At 46.3% G+C, this 15,500-nt stretch overlaps 1 protein-coding gene across 1 annotated transcript in view; it reads left to right on the top strand.

Moving 5' to 3' along the window:
• The window catches only part of cdh13 (cadherin 13, H-cadherin (heart)), a gene marked incomplete at its 5' end in the record, with an annotated part of 453,399 nt that overhangs the window by 115,442 nt on the left and 322,457 nt on the right, over positions 1–15,500 (top strand). Inside the window, one exon of the mRNA XM_079249495.1 lies at positions 7,284–7,404. Within this exon, the coding sequence (XP_079105621.1) occupies positions 7,284–7,404 (121 nt within the window). The remainder of the gene's footprint in view (positions 1–7,283; positions 7,405–15,500) is intronic.

Raw genomic sequence — 15,500 nt, 5'->3', positions numbered from 1 at the left:
CATGATGAGCACAACCAGACTGTCAGCTCCCGGGACCATCTGGAAGTCCCGGGAGCCAACAAGCTGCTGTCGGAAAGGCATTGAAACGTCTCCGTGTGGCTTTGTGTGGACGTGAGCGACTCGTTATTTTCTTCAGTTGAACCAGTTATCGTAGAGAAGCCGTGAATGAATGGTTGCTGCTGCGTTAGACGAGCAGGTGTATCAGCAGCAGGACAAACGCCGCTTGCTGGACAAATGCCGCTTGCTGGTGTCTAAACGTAGATTTAAAATCACGTCAATTCCTCTAAAGGAATTCATCTTGCTTTTATATTCCACATGAAAAAAATGATCCCTTTAAATATATTTTTAATGTCCTGACTCAGATTAAATGGCTTCAACAGCCAATGAAGTTCTGCACAATGACTCCTTAGTCTGAGCCGGAGGTGTTGGAGCAGGGAAACATTGGAAACCTGCAGGACTGTAGGGTGGACTGGTCTGGACTCCAACAGGATTTACAGTGGAACCCATCCTCCATGTTCTGCCATTATTTGCCATCATGGTCGCTCCAGCAGAATGACTTATTCCTGCTCCGCACCACTTTGTCCGGATTAATTCCGCAGCCGATAAGCGAGCAGCAGAGTTTCTGGCGAGAAGCAGCGGTTACTCTCAGTGCAGCGAAGACAACGAGGTTCATCGCAGCCACATCGACCTGCTGCTGGGAGAGGTCTGCTATGGCTCCACCCCCTGGTAGTTGCCATGGAGATGAAAATAAGACGTGGCAGGTGATTCTTCAAAGTGAATTCAGCTTTTAGTCTCGATCAAAAGGTCCTTGTTGCCATGTCTGCACTGCCCCCGTTGCCATGTCTGCATCGCGCCGGTTGCCATGTCTGCATCGCCCCCGTTGCCATGTCTGCATCGCGCCGGTTGCCATGTCTGCATCGCCCCCGTTGCCATGTCTGCATCGCGCCGGTTGCCATGTCTGCATCGCCCCCGTTGCCATGTCTGCATCGCCCCCGTTGCCATGTCTGCATCGCCCCCGTTGCCATGTCTGCATCGCCCCCGTTGCCATGTCTGCACTGCCCCCGTCGCCATGTCTGCACCGCCCCCGTCGCCATGTCTGCACCGCCCCCGTCGCCATGTCTGCATCGCCCCCGTTGCCATGTCTCTCCCCCATCACGGCCTGATTGTTGCATCTGCGCAGTGACAGCAGCAGACCAGCTGTGGAGATGCTGATCCAGACCTGTCTCCCCTCGCTTGGCTGCTGTGTGTTTACTGCTCCAGCCGTGTTTTACAGGCCCAGCAGGCGTGGCCGGGGTTCAGCAGTCTGGGCCAGGAACCAGATGGTTGCATGACTCAGGTGCTCCACGCCTGGCTAACCTGCCAGCTGCAGGTGTCTCAGGCCCCTCCTGATTGATTTTTGCCCGTCTCCCGCCTGGTTTCTGGCTTCAGCTGGAGCTGTGGCTGCAGCTCGTCCTGGACGGGTCAGCCAGACCTACACCAAGGTGTGTGCACTGACATTTTACCTCGATGGAGACGCGCTATGCAAGATAAGAAGGGCGGACGGTGGCTGGATGAAATGTCAGCGTCCTGGCAGCCTGTCTGCTTGGATTGTCTGCAAACTAGCCACCATGAACACAGCAAATCAGACACACACAAATGGAGCCGCTGAAAGCAAATCCAGACATGCATGACCGGTGAACATTCACACACGCTGGCTGCCATGCTGGATGACTTGAAAACACACACAGCTGCTCATCTTCATGCAAAAATAAACATGCTTGAGCAGGAAGCACAAATAAAAACATGACAGTTCAGCGTGACGGACAATGTGGCTTAACTTTATTAGCTTCACACAGTTTCCATCCTTTAAACTGTCAAGCGCCGTTTTCCTTTCAGTTTTTATTCATAAGTCTGCAAGTGGAATGAAATCCAAACAGCTTTGTTCAGATAAAAGGCAACTAAATAAAAACGAGCTGAAGAGACAGCAACGGCCTCAACAGACATTTCCTCCCTTTGGCTTCGTTCTCTGGATAACACCAGCATGCACAAGCACTCAAACCACTTCCAGCCGGTCTCGCCACCTCTTCACCCCTTACCTCTTCAGCAAATCCAGGAATAGTGGCCTCTCCATCTCTATCGACGCGCTGTGGACTCTTCAGGCGGTATTGATTTCCACCAGAGGTGACATTTACTGTTTGCTCCCCCAAGTCATCGCCTTAATCACCCGCCTGCTCCTTCAGCCTTGAACTGAATCAGATGTCAAACTCTGGAACTGGTGTCACTGCTCCGTCAGAATGTGGGTCAGAAAAAGCCCAGACCTCTCCGACATCAGACCTTTTTAGTCATCCTTCTTCCAGTCAATACGAACGGCGACTCATCTGAGATGCTTTTGCACCTTTCACTCCATTTACTGCAAAGCAGAAGTTGAATCAGACCTTACAGTGAGCAAGCCTGGTCTCCATGCAGGAGGTAAAGTGTATAGACTGAGAATCCACTGGAGAGCGAAGACAAACACAAAGTCTTGCTCTGTGTGTTTGTTTAGATGTATTTATTTCTCTCTCTCTGATCTGATCTATGAAGCAGATCGAAGCTCGTTGCTGCAGGGAGACGTGGAGGACCTGCAGGAAAGCTCCGTTTCTCTTTTAGCTGTTTCCGATGCAGACTGAAGCTACCGGCGTGGTCGCGTCGCTAATGTCCGTCTCGGATTCAAACCAACGAGTCTCTGCATCCCCAGCGCTCTAGCTTCTAAATGTCGCATTTCTCCACACAGATGTGCTTCAGTACGACTTCTGTCTTTACATTTCTTTCTTTCTTTCTTCTGGTAACATGAAAATGAGAAGTTTCTGGGTGTCGACGTTGGCTTGACCGTTCCACGTTTAACTGGTTTAGAGATTAAATTGACTCTTTTTTTTGTTAAAATCCGCCATTTTTAATGTTTACCTGTATTAATATGCAACAGGTTGGATGACGGGGACATTTTGATCTTTATGAAACGTGCTGAGAACTGAAACGGTCTCGTATTATGTCTACTTTTACATGTTTTTATAAAACACATCCAGGCTCTTATCGGCATTTCGCCGCCTCCATATTTGCATAGTTTGTAATCCAGATCAAACCTTCCCAGCCTCTTCTAAAGATTAATCTTGTCTGCACTTTGCAGTTGGTGCAGCAGGTGAAACGCAGTTAAAACGTGTGTCTTTCAGTTTCCAGTTGAAAGCAGCATGATTAGAGGCTTTTCTGGGGATAAATTCTGCACCTTCTAGTTGTTGGCAGTGCGCTTCCACTTCCACATCGCGGCTGCTGTTCCCACTGATCTCTGCAGTCTCGTCTCATTAAGATGGCACACACCACAATTTTCTGTGTCCAGATTTTCTTGAGTTGCTAATTGGTCCTGCTGGATAAACATTATTTCATGCACCCGAGGTGCTTTCTTCCTGTTAGACTGGACCGTAGACGCCGCTTTCATTTGATGCTCTTTTCTGACAAACTGACGCCCAGGCAGGCAAACGGAGAACTCTGTTGTCTTTACAAACAGCAAAAAACTCAAACTAGTGAGGATGAAACATGCAAAAATAAGCAGATGTTTTTCAGAGCTTCTCTGTGGAATTACTTCACACTGTTCTTGTTGTTCTGTGTATATGTTCATGTTTTCTGATGTTTAGGTTTAATAATGTTCAGTCTTTATGCATAAATGGCCTCAATTTAAACTGAGAATGAACATGAACTCACATCAGTGGTTTGGATTTTCTGCAAGCAGAAGTCGCAGCAGTTTCCCATCATGGAGTAAATGTATTTATCAGCTGAAGGGTTTAACTGGTAGCAGCCCAGCATGACGTTTATGAGGCAGTTTGAGACATTTGGCATCACTTTATAGTAAAAACGTTGCTCAGAATCCTGTTGAACACAACCTGAAACTTGGCTTCTGATCCTTATTGATTCCACTAAAAGATTAAACTACAAGAAATTCCCTAAAAACAAAAAGTTACTACTGAAACGAAGAAAAACCTCGTATAAAAAAGGTTTTTCCTACCATTAGGGTTTGATGGTACACACCGTATATCCTGGATAAAGTGATGTTGCAGGTGCGGGTTATCTTGTCATTTGGTTGGTGCCATCTTGGGTTTATAATCGTTATATCAGACTTTGGACTAACGGCTTCATATCAGTCATCCAGCGGGGGGGTGGGGGGGGGGGGCGTCCATGGCTTCTGATCCTGCTTCATCCCAGTCGATCTGTGGTTGTCTTCCTCACACTCCACCCACCTCACCTCCAGTGTCTGCATCGCTGCGATACGGACGTGTTGGAGCTCGTTGCTGGAGCTAAAATGGCGACGTCGCCTTCGCCCGGCGCCTTCGCCCGGCGCCGTCGCCTTCGCCCGGCGACGTCGCCTTCGCCCGGCGACGTCGCCTTCGCCCGGCGCCGTCGCCTTCGCCCGGCGCCGTCGCCTTCGCCCGGCGCCGTCGCCTTCGCCCGGCGACGTCGTCTTCGCCCGGCCGTTCTGTGTGCAGCTGAATCAGATTAATGGTTGGTCACAAGCTGTTTGCGAATCGGCCATGTTGGAGCAGGGAAACACCTTGAGGACATCTGAGCTGAAATGTGTTTCAGCAGCAGGACTGACCTTTTGGAGGCTTTTCGAACTTTTCTCCTATCGCCTCCTGACTCTTCTCTAAACTCTCTCTAGCCAGTAAAACCAGTTTGCTATGGACTCCTGTCTCTTTTCCTTCCACTAAAGTCCTGTTGTGTCCTTCGGAATCGGCCTTTGTGTGTTGTTCAGACTGACTGAAACATGGTGCAGCATCGTGCGTGATGAAAGTTCGTGTGCCATTAAAACCAGTCAGACCAACGAGCTTTAAGGCCTGAAAACGACTGAAACATGGAGGCAGGTGAGGATTGACCATGTTTTATTCCTGCATCAGCTGTGAGCTGCAGAGGTTGATGCTTGGCGCTGTGAGGAACCGTCAGGTCCTTAATGCTGTTCTCAGGTCAGAACTGGCTGATGAATGAGGCTGCAGGGTCGGTGGTCGGCATCTTGACTGACATGACTGAACGCAGCACAACTTTATTCGCAGGCGGTTACGGGATGCAAACACAAAGACTGTGCAGAATTCTTGCCTTTTATTGGGTATTTCTAAAATAAAGTCTCATTTTGCTGCTGGCGGCATAAACGGACCGATCCAGATGCTGACCTGATGTCTTTCTGATCAAACATGGGATCTAGTCTTCAGGGAACACATCCTGTAGACTTTCTCTGTTGGCATGGAAACCAGAGAGGATGTTTGCAGCACTTATCCTTGGAAACTCTCCTCTTTACTCCCATTAGAGTAAAAAAAAAAAAAAAACAACCCAAAAAGCTTAAACACGTTTCTTTGTTTTGGTCTTTTTATTTGAGTTGTAGGAAAAGAACCGGGACCGTCTGGAAAGAAGACAAAGATTCTGATGACTTCTACTGTTGACTGCAGTTATGTATCTACTGCATGATGCCTCTTCAGCAGAAAAATAAAAATCTCATCTGACCTTCATGTTTTTTAGGATATTTATAAAAAAAAAATGGCCAAAATAAAACCTAAAATCTTCGCTGAAGCAACCTGGTCGACATGGTGACGCCGTTTTGCTTTTGCTGTCTGACATCGAGTCTCAGCAGATGGATGTAAAAATACTTCCTCTCTGCTGCTCACATTTCTGGGTCCTTCTGAAGCATCTGATGTTTTTCTGGTTTGGTTTTCTGTTTTGGGTTTCTGTCCTACGGACCCCCATGCTCTGTGTCCCACCTTGTCAGGAAGACATTTGTATTATTTGTATTGTATTTGTTTGCTGATCGTGCAGGTTGATCTCTGAAAGAGCCCAGATTCTGAGCTTAATGTTAATCATGCCGTACTTTACCACGTCTTTCTCTCTAAGATGCATGTTCTGGTGAACATGTTCATGCGACACACGTGATACTTTACATGGGTTCAAAGTTAAACCAGAAAGATTCTGCTGCTGGATATGAATGTCTGTAAAGAATTAGATGTAAAAATAAAAGAATTCCAGCTGACGACTGTTTAGTAGCGACGGACATTTTCAGTATCTAGATAGAAAAAAATACCGTTCTGATACAAAACATGTTATTTGTTTCCATTTCTGAGAATTTTCAGTAATAAAATTACCTGTGATGTGACTGCCTTCTGTCTCACATGATCATGGCAGCCAATCAGATGTCATGAAAAACAGTTTTTGAGACTTCAGACGTGGATTTTTGGTTCCGTCTTTACACTTTTATCTGATTGAACAGTTTTCCAATTTACATCTGTGAACAGATGTTTTTGTTTAAACATGTAAATATTGTGCAACCACATCGAGATTTGAGATGTTCTTATCAGAATCTGCAGCGTGACCAGCAGAAAGTACGTCGTGAAGCGGCAGGCGAGAAGCGGCAGGCGAGAAGCGGCAGGCGAGAAGCGGCAGGCGAGAAGCGGCAGGCGAGAAGCGGCAGGCGAGAAGCGGCAGGCGAGAAGCGGCAGGCGAAGCGGCAGGCGAAGCGGCAGGCGAAGCGGCAGGCGACGCGGCAGGCGAAGCGGCAGACGTCCGTCCGACAGCAGCGTCCCGTCACAATGACCCTGCTTAGTTCGGAAAACCAGCTGTTTCCTGTTCATCAGTCAGTGCAAGAACAAGATGCAGCGTCTTCACAGAATAATCCGACAACTGCCCTTGTTTGGTTTTTTTTGTGTCGGGCATTTGGTTGTCATGGTTACGTTTACGGTCAGCAGGGTTAGGGGGAGGAGTCGCCCGCCACCCCGGTCATACCTGCAGATGGAATCAAACTGCTGCTTTTAAACTTATTTGATCAACTTGATTTTAATTCTGTTTTCATTCTTGAAGCAGTTTGTGCTGCATAAAAAGTGTAAATAAAGTTTTGATTGTAAAGTTAAAAAGCTGAATTGAATAGAAGATGAATGTAAACTTTTTGGATGACGACATAACCTGTTCAGCACAGGGAGGGGGGGACACACTCAATGCTGCTCAGTTACAGTGAAGTAAAGTCTAATTCTGAATTTAAAGCTTTATTTTTAGTGTTTGTTTTTTTTTTTTTTATCAAACTTTACTGCATGAGAATCTTTAAAGGCAGAAAATAAAATCTAACGAGGAAAGAAGGAATAATTTTGGTGTTTGGAACGTCTGGAGGGGTTCTTTGCTCTGTAAAATGGATCTCCATGCAGTAAATCTGAGTCTTGTTGGCATATTTACGCCGCCGGCTGCCTAATAAGCGAGTGAATGACAGGAAGTCTGACTTCTTGTGTTGACATCTGCTGTTTTCTGCTCCACAGGTCGCCCGTGTCGGCGGCGACGAGGACGGAGGCCATGAAAGTTGTGTTCCTGGCTTCCAGGTGAAATGCTACCACGTGGCGTTCGGCGGACCTTTCCAGAAAGGCCAGCCGCTTACACAAGGTCAGTGAAAATGGACGTAAAAACCGCATTTAACCTGTTCCTTCGACACGACGGCGTTGTCCTGTCGATGGAAATGAAGCGGGTTCTTCCACGTCGATTATCATCACGACATTCCACACGTTTCCCATCAGTCCTGCTGCGAATCAGCTGGAAGACGGCTGCTTCTCTGCAGCACAGCAGCAACAGGATGTGTGTCTTCTGATGAATTATTCTCCTTGACTGGATGATGCTTACCGTGTCCCCCCCCCCCCCCCCCCCCCGAGACGCTTTAGGCTGCATGTGTGCTGCTGCGGTGTTCACCACGTGCTCGTTGATCTCTGCAGACTTCTGTCCTCAGTAACCTCTGAGTTCCTTGTTCAATCGCAGCAGATTTAGTATCAAAACACTTCAGATTTACCTGCAGAGTTCAGCTGTAGATTCTCTTCCACAAAGGCTCGGTTTCATCCCTGAGTCCGTCGTAAGTCAGCTTCTTTTACTGCAGACTCCACACCGCCTCCTGCTCTGCACGACTTTGGCCACAAGTCCAATTTCAGCTCCATATTACTGCCACAACTTATTGGTCCGGTCCGCTCCTCTGGGGCGATGCAGACGTGCCTATCTTTGCACCTCCACTTCATCTCCACAGAGATCAGCAATAATGTCTGCCGGCTAGCCGCCTGCTCCTCTGGGGCGCTGAGTTATGGTGCCTGACATGTCTTTCCTTAGAAATCGACAAGGTGCCGACAGCTAGCGGGAGCTTTTACCACAGAGCCACCATAGATTTTTCCTCATTTATTTGCTCAATAATTCATCTGCAGTTTCACTCAGACATTGTTTTGTTTGTAAGATGTGATGAAACACAATGAAAATATGTAAATGGGGTCGGGAATAATTCATAGTTTTTAATGCAGTCTGTCATTTCTGGTGAAAGTAGTTTTCATTGTCCTCATTAGTCAGTTTCCTCTTTATTTATTTCATCATCCGCCTGTTGTTCAGCACACAACAACTCACCTGCTTCAGCCTCACACACATGAAGTGCTTCACATATAGACACGGCTCTTCTTTCATGGCTGGAGTGGCGTGCGGCGCGTTTACAGGTCGTCTCAGACATAACAAACTTTCTTGACAGACAGCTTTTCCAATAAAAAAATACATATTTTCCTGCCAAGACAGCAGAATATGACAAATCTTTGAGTTTCTCCTTCAATCTGCTTTCTTCTTTCTCAGCTTTATTGTACTTGATTTGGTCAGCCAGTGAAGCATTTTGTCATCTGGAGGCTCACTGGTGCGTGTAGTCGAAGACAGAACTCAGTTCTGCCTTGCTGCTCCGCTCTGGGACAACAGACTGGTTCCATTACCTTGAATATGCTCCTGTCAGCAGAAACACCTCCAGTCGGGGTGGGGGTCCCGCTGCTCAGCGCTGCTTAGAGAGAAGGCAAATGCATGGCCGTGGCCACACACAGACGTGCACGTTCACTTCACATCAGAAGGTTGGTCTTTCTGGGAACAGGTTTGCTAACGTTAATCTGAGGTGCAGTGTGTGTGTGGAGCTCTTGTTCATACCGACTCCTTCAGCACGGCTCAGGAGCTACGTTCTGACAGGAAAAGATGAGCGGTTGTGCACGTGTGTGATCATGCTAAAGAGGCGCTCCACCTGGCAGCGGCGTGCCTCGTCACGTGCAGTTTGATGCAGCAGTTTGTGTGTAAAACCTGCTGAAACTTTCGTCTTGGAGCCACAGCGGAGGAAAGTCGTGCTTCCACCAATCAGTTCTCAGCCAATGAGCTGCGGTCATGCCGATGATAAACAACGCCGTTAACTTCCTGTGACCGTCAGGGTTTTTATTTATCTGGTTTTTAAGTGGAAGCGATTTGTTCGCCAGTCTGCTTCAGAAAGCAGACAGCTCGGTGGGCGGTTCCTACCATCACCATCTTGGCAGGGGCATGCGTGTCGTCTCACCCGAAAAATACAAATATGGGCAAAGAGGTGGAGCTGAGAGGGGGGCTGTGAGCGTCATGGTGGATGATTGACATCAAGCGAACTCTGAGCTTTCTGTAGCTAAGAGCTAACCGAGCTAACCCGGAGATAACAGGAGCTAACCAGCTAACGGAGGTAAGTGGGCTAAAGCTAAGTCATGTTGTTAACCGGCTAAAAACCGCGGTTGTTCTACGTTCTTCTGACTTGAAGCAAGAGATCGGGTACCTGTCAATCAGAAGGACACGCCCCTAAATATGCCGGATTTCGAGATTAAATTACTTTTAAACGGGCGAGTTAGAAAAAGATTCACTCCCCCCACAGTTGTCATGAAGGTAAACCTGACCTATTAAACCAAAAAGGAACCAGGCTGTAAACATGTTTATTCCTGCTGTAAACATGTTTATTTCTGCTGTGAAGTTGGTCTTTTTAACATGGGAGTCTATGGGGATTTGCTCTGTTTTGCAGCCCCTAGTGGATGAAGGGGGAACTGCAGTTTTATACACTTCTGCAGAGGCTTCACTTTTAACCGCCATCCGTCCATCTTTCTCATACGGTTTCTGGTTGCAAAGCAGTTTCCAACCGTTTTATGGCGGTCATGTGTCTGTTAGCTGTTTAGAGCAAATGATCTGCAGCTCACTGAAGAATAAATTAAAAGTTTCTGTACAACATGAATAAAGAAATTAAAATTTGCCTCTTCATAAAGAAATGGACAGATTGCGACTTGGTCACACAGAATATTGTGAAAATTCAGCATGTGGATGTTCGGTACACCTCTGGTCTTGGCGTTGTTTGAGGTCCAGCCGTGGTCCAGACTCTGTGGACAGTTTACATCCTGATTCGTTCAGTTTCACTTTGTCGTGATTTTTAATTTCACAGTAAATAAATCATAAAGATTCTTCCGTGTTGGAGGAATCCGAGTCATCCTGCCGCATGGAAAACGTCTCAACTGTAAGGAAATAAGGAAAATCTGGTTCTCTCGTCAAGATGTTGCCAGATTTTTAATGCAACATTTTTATGCAGTAATGTAAAGGAAATGTGTTAATTATACAGATTAATATCTTTTATTGAGACATTAATTTTAACAGCCTGAATTAAAGTTTAAAGACCTGTAAGGAGTGGCCATGTGTGCTGGAAGTTAATTCACACGTAATTATCATGATAGCTGTGAAATTGTCTGACAGTAGAGACGAGACGGGACGTAAAGGCGACTGAATTCCACCTGAAGCTGTTTGTCTGCAGTGTTTCGGTCAACGGTGCCAAAATCCCGCAGCTCTCTCCAAAAACCACCAGAAGAAATGAAAACACTTCCTTCTGAAAAGCCGAAGCCTGCAGAGTCTTTCTTTGGTTGCATCAGCAGCCCTGAGAGTTTTCCACATGACGTCCGGCCGTACCGCGGCGAGGCTTCATGCAGGCCGAGACGTGAAGGACATCTACTGACGGATCAATTAGTTTCTCGCTTCTGAAAAGTGACTTTAAGGCTGTCAGTCGGTTCTGCCTCGATGCTTAGAAGCCCAGCGATGAAGCGTATTGATTGTGAGATGCTGTTATGGCTCACCTTTCTCCTCCAGGCTGGGTTGTGTCTGGCCTCGTCACTGCCCGCTCAAAATAAAAAAAATAGCAATCAAGTTGATGCAGTTTGCTGTCAGAGATGATGGCGCTTCATAGCATCAGCAGGGTCGCTCCTGTGCAAAAACTGGACTCATTTCCGAGCACTCGCAGCCAGGAGTGTGCTCATAAAACACACGAGCTCGGGAATTTATGCAAGCATCAGGCGGGAAGACACTTTGGGTTTTTGGTGCAGCAGGAAGCTACAGGGCAGACCGTCTGACTGGAGATAAACTGGAGTAGAAATGAAGAGAGCCTCCTTATCTGTTTCCTGCAGAGCAAACCGTGGCTCTTCAATCCCACCCCCATATACGGCTGCTCCTAAAAATCACAGCTGCCGTTAGCATTACTCACATTTCATAATTAAACATTCTTTAACAGCTGACCTAAAAAAAAAAAAAGAAGAAAGGGGGGCGGGAGGAAAGGGTTTCTGCGGGCTCGGCGTCGCTTGCAGCAGCGGTCTGTGGACGTGGAGCTCTCCCAGCTGGCGCCAGGCCCACGGCTTATTAACTGCATTGAGCTCCAAAGATCTCCTCGCTGGCACTATCCTTGTCTCTTCCCTGTATCCCTGAGACTTTATCACCAAGGCAATTTAAAAGTACTTGAATTCCGATATAGCCTAGTGGTTTTAGATAAATTGGACAAATGGAAGAGCTCGGCCTGCTTTCTAAGCCTCGATGATGAAGTTGGCTGTCCTGAGGACCCTCAGCGCTGTGGAAATAATTTTTCATGCCCCCAAACAACACAAGGACAAGCACACACAGGCGCCGACAGAAAGACATATTTATATTGCATGAAATGGTCCATCATGCGCCACGTGATGGAAGCGTTTTGTGATTTATTTGCTGCTTTAAAGGTTGACTTTTTCCAGACACAATTCATTCAAGTAGAACTGCTCATGCAGGACGTTGTTGGAGTATATTCATTTTTCTTCTTTTGTCAGGACTTTAAATACACCCGTTGCTGCCTTATGTTGTCACTGAGTCATTATTTCCCCACGGTGACGTGAGACAAACAGCCTCGAGCCAATCGGAGCACAGCGTGGAAGGCAGGAAGCAGAAAAATCACGTTTTTATGTGTTTTCTGCAACAAACTGAAAGTTTCATGGTCCTCTCATTTCTACCGGCGAAGCAGGAAAAGAAGAAGAAAAGTCCTGTAAACAGGTTACCTTCTCTACAAACTAACACAGCTTCATTTTCTGCTCTACTTGCTCATGTTGCCATCCTTACCTGCACCACTCCAACCAAACCCCCCCGATCACTCACCTGCTCAGTCATCCACAGAGCGCATATGCTGGAGTTTCTGCTGCTGCTCACTCCGCGCTGCATTGAAGGGTGCGTATCCGGATCATGCCACTCTCATGCCTCTAATGGCGCGGCATTAATCACTTTCCGCAGCCACAGCTACCAGGACCTGCAGCTTCCTTTCCGGTGTATTTTTAATTTGGCCATAAATCAAGGTATGCTTTTGACAAATGACTGTAATTACAAGAAAGGCCATTACTAATACGGGAATGCTAGTGTGTGTGTGTGTGTGTGTGTGTGTGTGTGTGTGAGAGCAGGTACGTTTCTACCTACAGTATGTTTGCATGAACATGTTTACCGAAGGCGTTGTTTGGTTGGAACAGGTGACACCGAGTCTCCACGTTGCTCCCGGCGACTCGGGTAACCATCGGCTGAATTCGGCGTACAACACGAGGGTGTGTGTGTGTGTGTGTGTGTGTGTGTGTGTGTGGACGGCCTGGATGGACTGGAGATGGAGTGATGTTGCAGGAAGGGTGGAGTAAAGGTTGGAGGATGTGGGGAAAATATGGAGTCGACTTGAAAGCAGAAGTGACGGCAGATTTTTTTTTATGGCACGTCGAAGATGACTAAAAAAAAAGGTCTTTGTTTCGTGCGTGTGCTACTTTATGACCTCAACACAGTTCCTTCTAAAGGACTTGTTCTCAGACGGGGGCCTGGGACCCCCCGGCGGTGAATAGAAACCCGACATTTATCTAAGGAAGGCCTGACTAAACCAAACCATTCATGCAGATAAAGCTGAAATTAGAGCCTTTATTTTTAACATGTGCAACAAAATTCCATGTAGTTTTTGGGGTTTGTTTAGATCAGTCCATCCTCTACAGAATTCACGCCATAACACAGAAACTGGACTCAGAGTAGCTGAAGCAGTATGTCTCCATGTGTTTCACTGTACTGCAGTATGTGTTTGAAGTGGCGCCTGAATCCTCGACCTCGCAGGTATGCTGACAGGCGAGCAGAAATGATCACAAATTACATTAAAAATCAGAAATTTTAGGACTAAAAGCTCGAGCAGATGCAGCTTTTTTCTATTTGTGACACGGTTTGAAGATTTTTTGAATAGTTTAAGATGTATGTTGAAAAGATGGGTGGAGCCTCCGTGACACCACCCGTAGGGTTCTGATGTACTAAAGTCATTGATCAGCCATTGGAGCTGAGAAGGGGGTGTGAGTGTAGAGGTGGATGATTGACACCTATCAAACTCCAACCTGCCTGCAGCTAACAGCGAACCAAGCTAACAAGGAGCTGAAGGGACTAACAGACGTAACAGGCTAAAGCTAAATCATGCTAGCTGGCTAAAAACTGCAGTTTTTAGCCTGCATCTATGCTGAATTTTATTATTAAATAACATTTAAATGGATGAGTTATTAAAAAAAAACTCCACCCACAGTTGTCATGAAAGTAAACCTGACCTGGTAAACCTAAAATGTTTTTTGTACCAGGCTGTAAACATGTTTATTTCTGCTGTAAACATGTTTATTTCTGCTGTGAAGTTGGTCTTTTTAACATGGGAGTCTATGGGGATTTGCTCTGTTTTGCAGCCCCTAGTGGATGAAGCGGGAACTGCAGTTTTTGGTACTTTTGGCACCGCTTCATCTTTACTTTTAACCACTGAATAGGGTGGTCAGATGTCACGCTTTGTGCGGGATCGTCCCACATTTCTATTACTTTTCACACATCCCACAAAACGGGGCGCTGTCCCACATCGTTATGACCAGTCTTCACTTTTGTGAAGGAAAAATAACAATAACAAAACTGGCTTTTACTAATTGTGTATGGCAAAACATTTGTCATATCACACCACCTGCTGGTTTGAGTTACACTCATGTCAATCAAACTAGGAGGCGGGACTTAATGCACAGCTAGGATGCACCGGTGCACCCACTAACGAAAATACATAAATAAATACACCGATTGATCATGGAGGACAGGGAGTGAAGAAGAAAAGAAAGTGATGTTCCAACAAAGACTGGGAAAGCAGATATTCCTGGGTTAAACCTGTTCAAGGAGACTGAGAGGGTATGTTGTGATGTTTGTATGTTGTGATGTTTGTCAAAGTCATTTTTCTGTGTCACAAGGCGGAGAGTATGACGTGAAATGGCACAAAAAATCCGAGTCATAAAAAACGCACTACTCGATAGTAATTTTATTACCAATGAGCAGAATAGAACGTTTTTTTTTATTTTGTTTATTTTAACTTTGTCATGGCAGAGGGGAATCACACATTGTCCCACATTTTCAGTCTTTGTCCCACATTTGGTGAGAGAAGATCTGGTCGGCCTACCACCGAAGGTTGCTGCTTGTTTAAATCTTAGACATAAAATCAGCCAGATTGCATGAAATAATGTTCAGAAAGTAGCTTGAAGCAGGCAAATGTGTTGTGGAGACTAAACATGGTAGAAAAAAAACTAAAGGAAGCTGTAACATACTATGAATCATCAACTAGGAGCTGAAATGGATTCTGCTGATTTATCATCAGTCAGCTGGTTAACCAGACAGAAGCCGTTAGCTGAGCGGCTGTAAATAAAAAAGGATAACTGTGTAGAAATACGGGTCCTGATGACATCACCTTCATCTGAAAGATGTTTTTCAGTGATCAGTAAGTCATGGGAATCAGACTTTATCAGAGCGGAAATGTTTGACCTCAACGCCAGTTTTCATATTATGCTTAGTTTTATTTATTAGTTGTGGAAAAAAATAGAAGAATATCTCAACATGGTGTCTGCACACCTGCTGCTATGAAATCCCACGCTTCACCTTAGTGACACCCAAACTGGCATCAGCAGTCCGGAGAGGCAGCTGTACAGGCTGCAGTCACAGGGCAACGGGGCAGAAGGGACAGCGGTTGCCAGATGCAGCAGGACTGCAGGTGGAGCTTTGGCACATGATGATGTGACTCGATATCGTTCCTGCTTCCCTCCTGTTGTCATGTGTCGACTGGGTAACACGTTACATCTTCGTTTGGGTCGGACCAACATCACCGGCTCTCCTGGAACTGAAGATGTCTCGACATGCGGTGCAGCAAGAGGCCACTCAGCAGCTCCGACATGGTGTCTTTGCTGCAGCTTCGGGCAGAGATGAGTGGGACGTTAGGCAAAGAATGACAAACCGGCTACATGAATTATAGAATAAATGACACTACAGACATCAGCACATCCTGGTTCTAAGATTAAACAACGGTTTACAGCCAATCAGAGCAGAGACATCAGCTGAGAAGCAGCTCAGTTTTTCTTTTT

This window comes from Telmatherina bonti, assembly GCF_933228915.1.
Source record: "Telmatherina bonti genome assembly, chromosome: 2".
Classification (NCBI taxonomy): domain Eukaryota; kingdom Metazoa; phylum Chordata; class Actinopteri; order Atheriniformes; family Telmatherinidae; genus Telmatherina; species Telmatherina bonti.
This window is presented reverse-complemented; position numbering and strand designations above follow the sequence as displayed.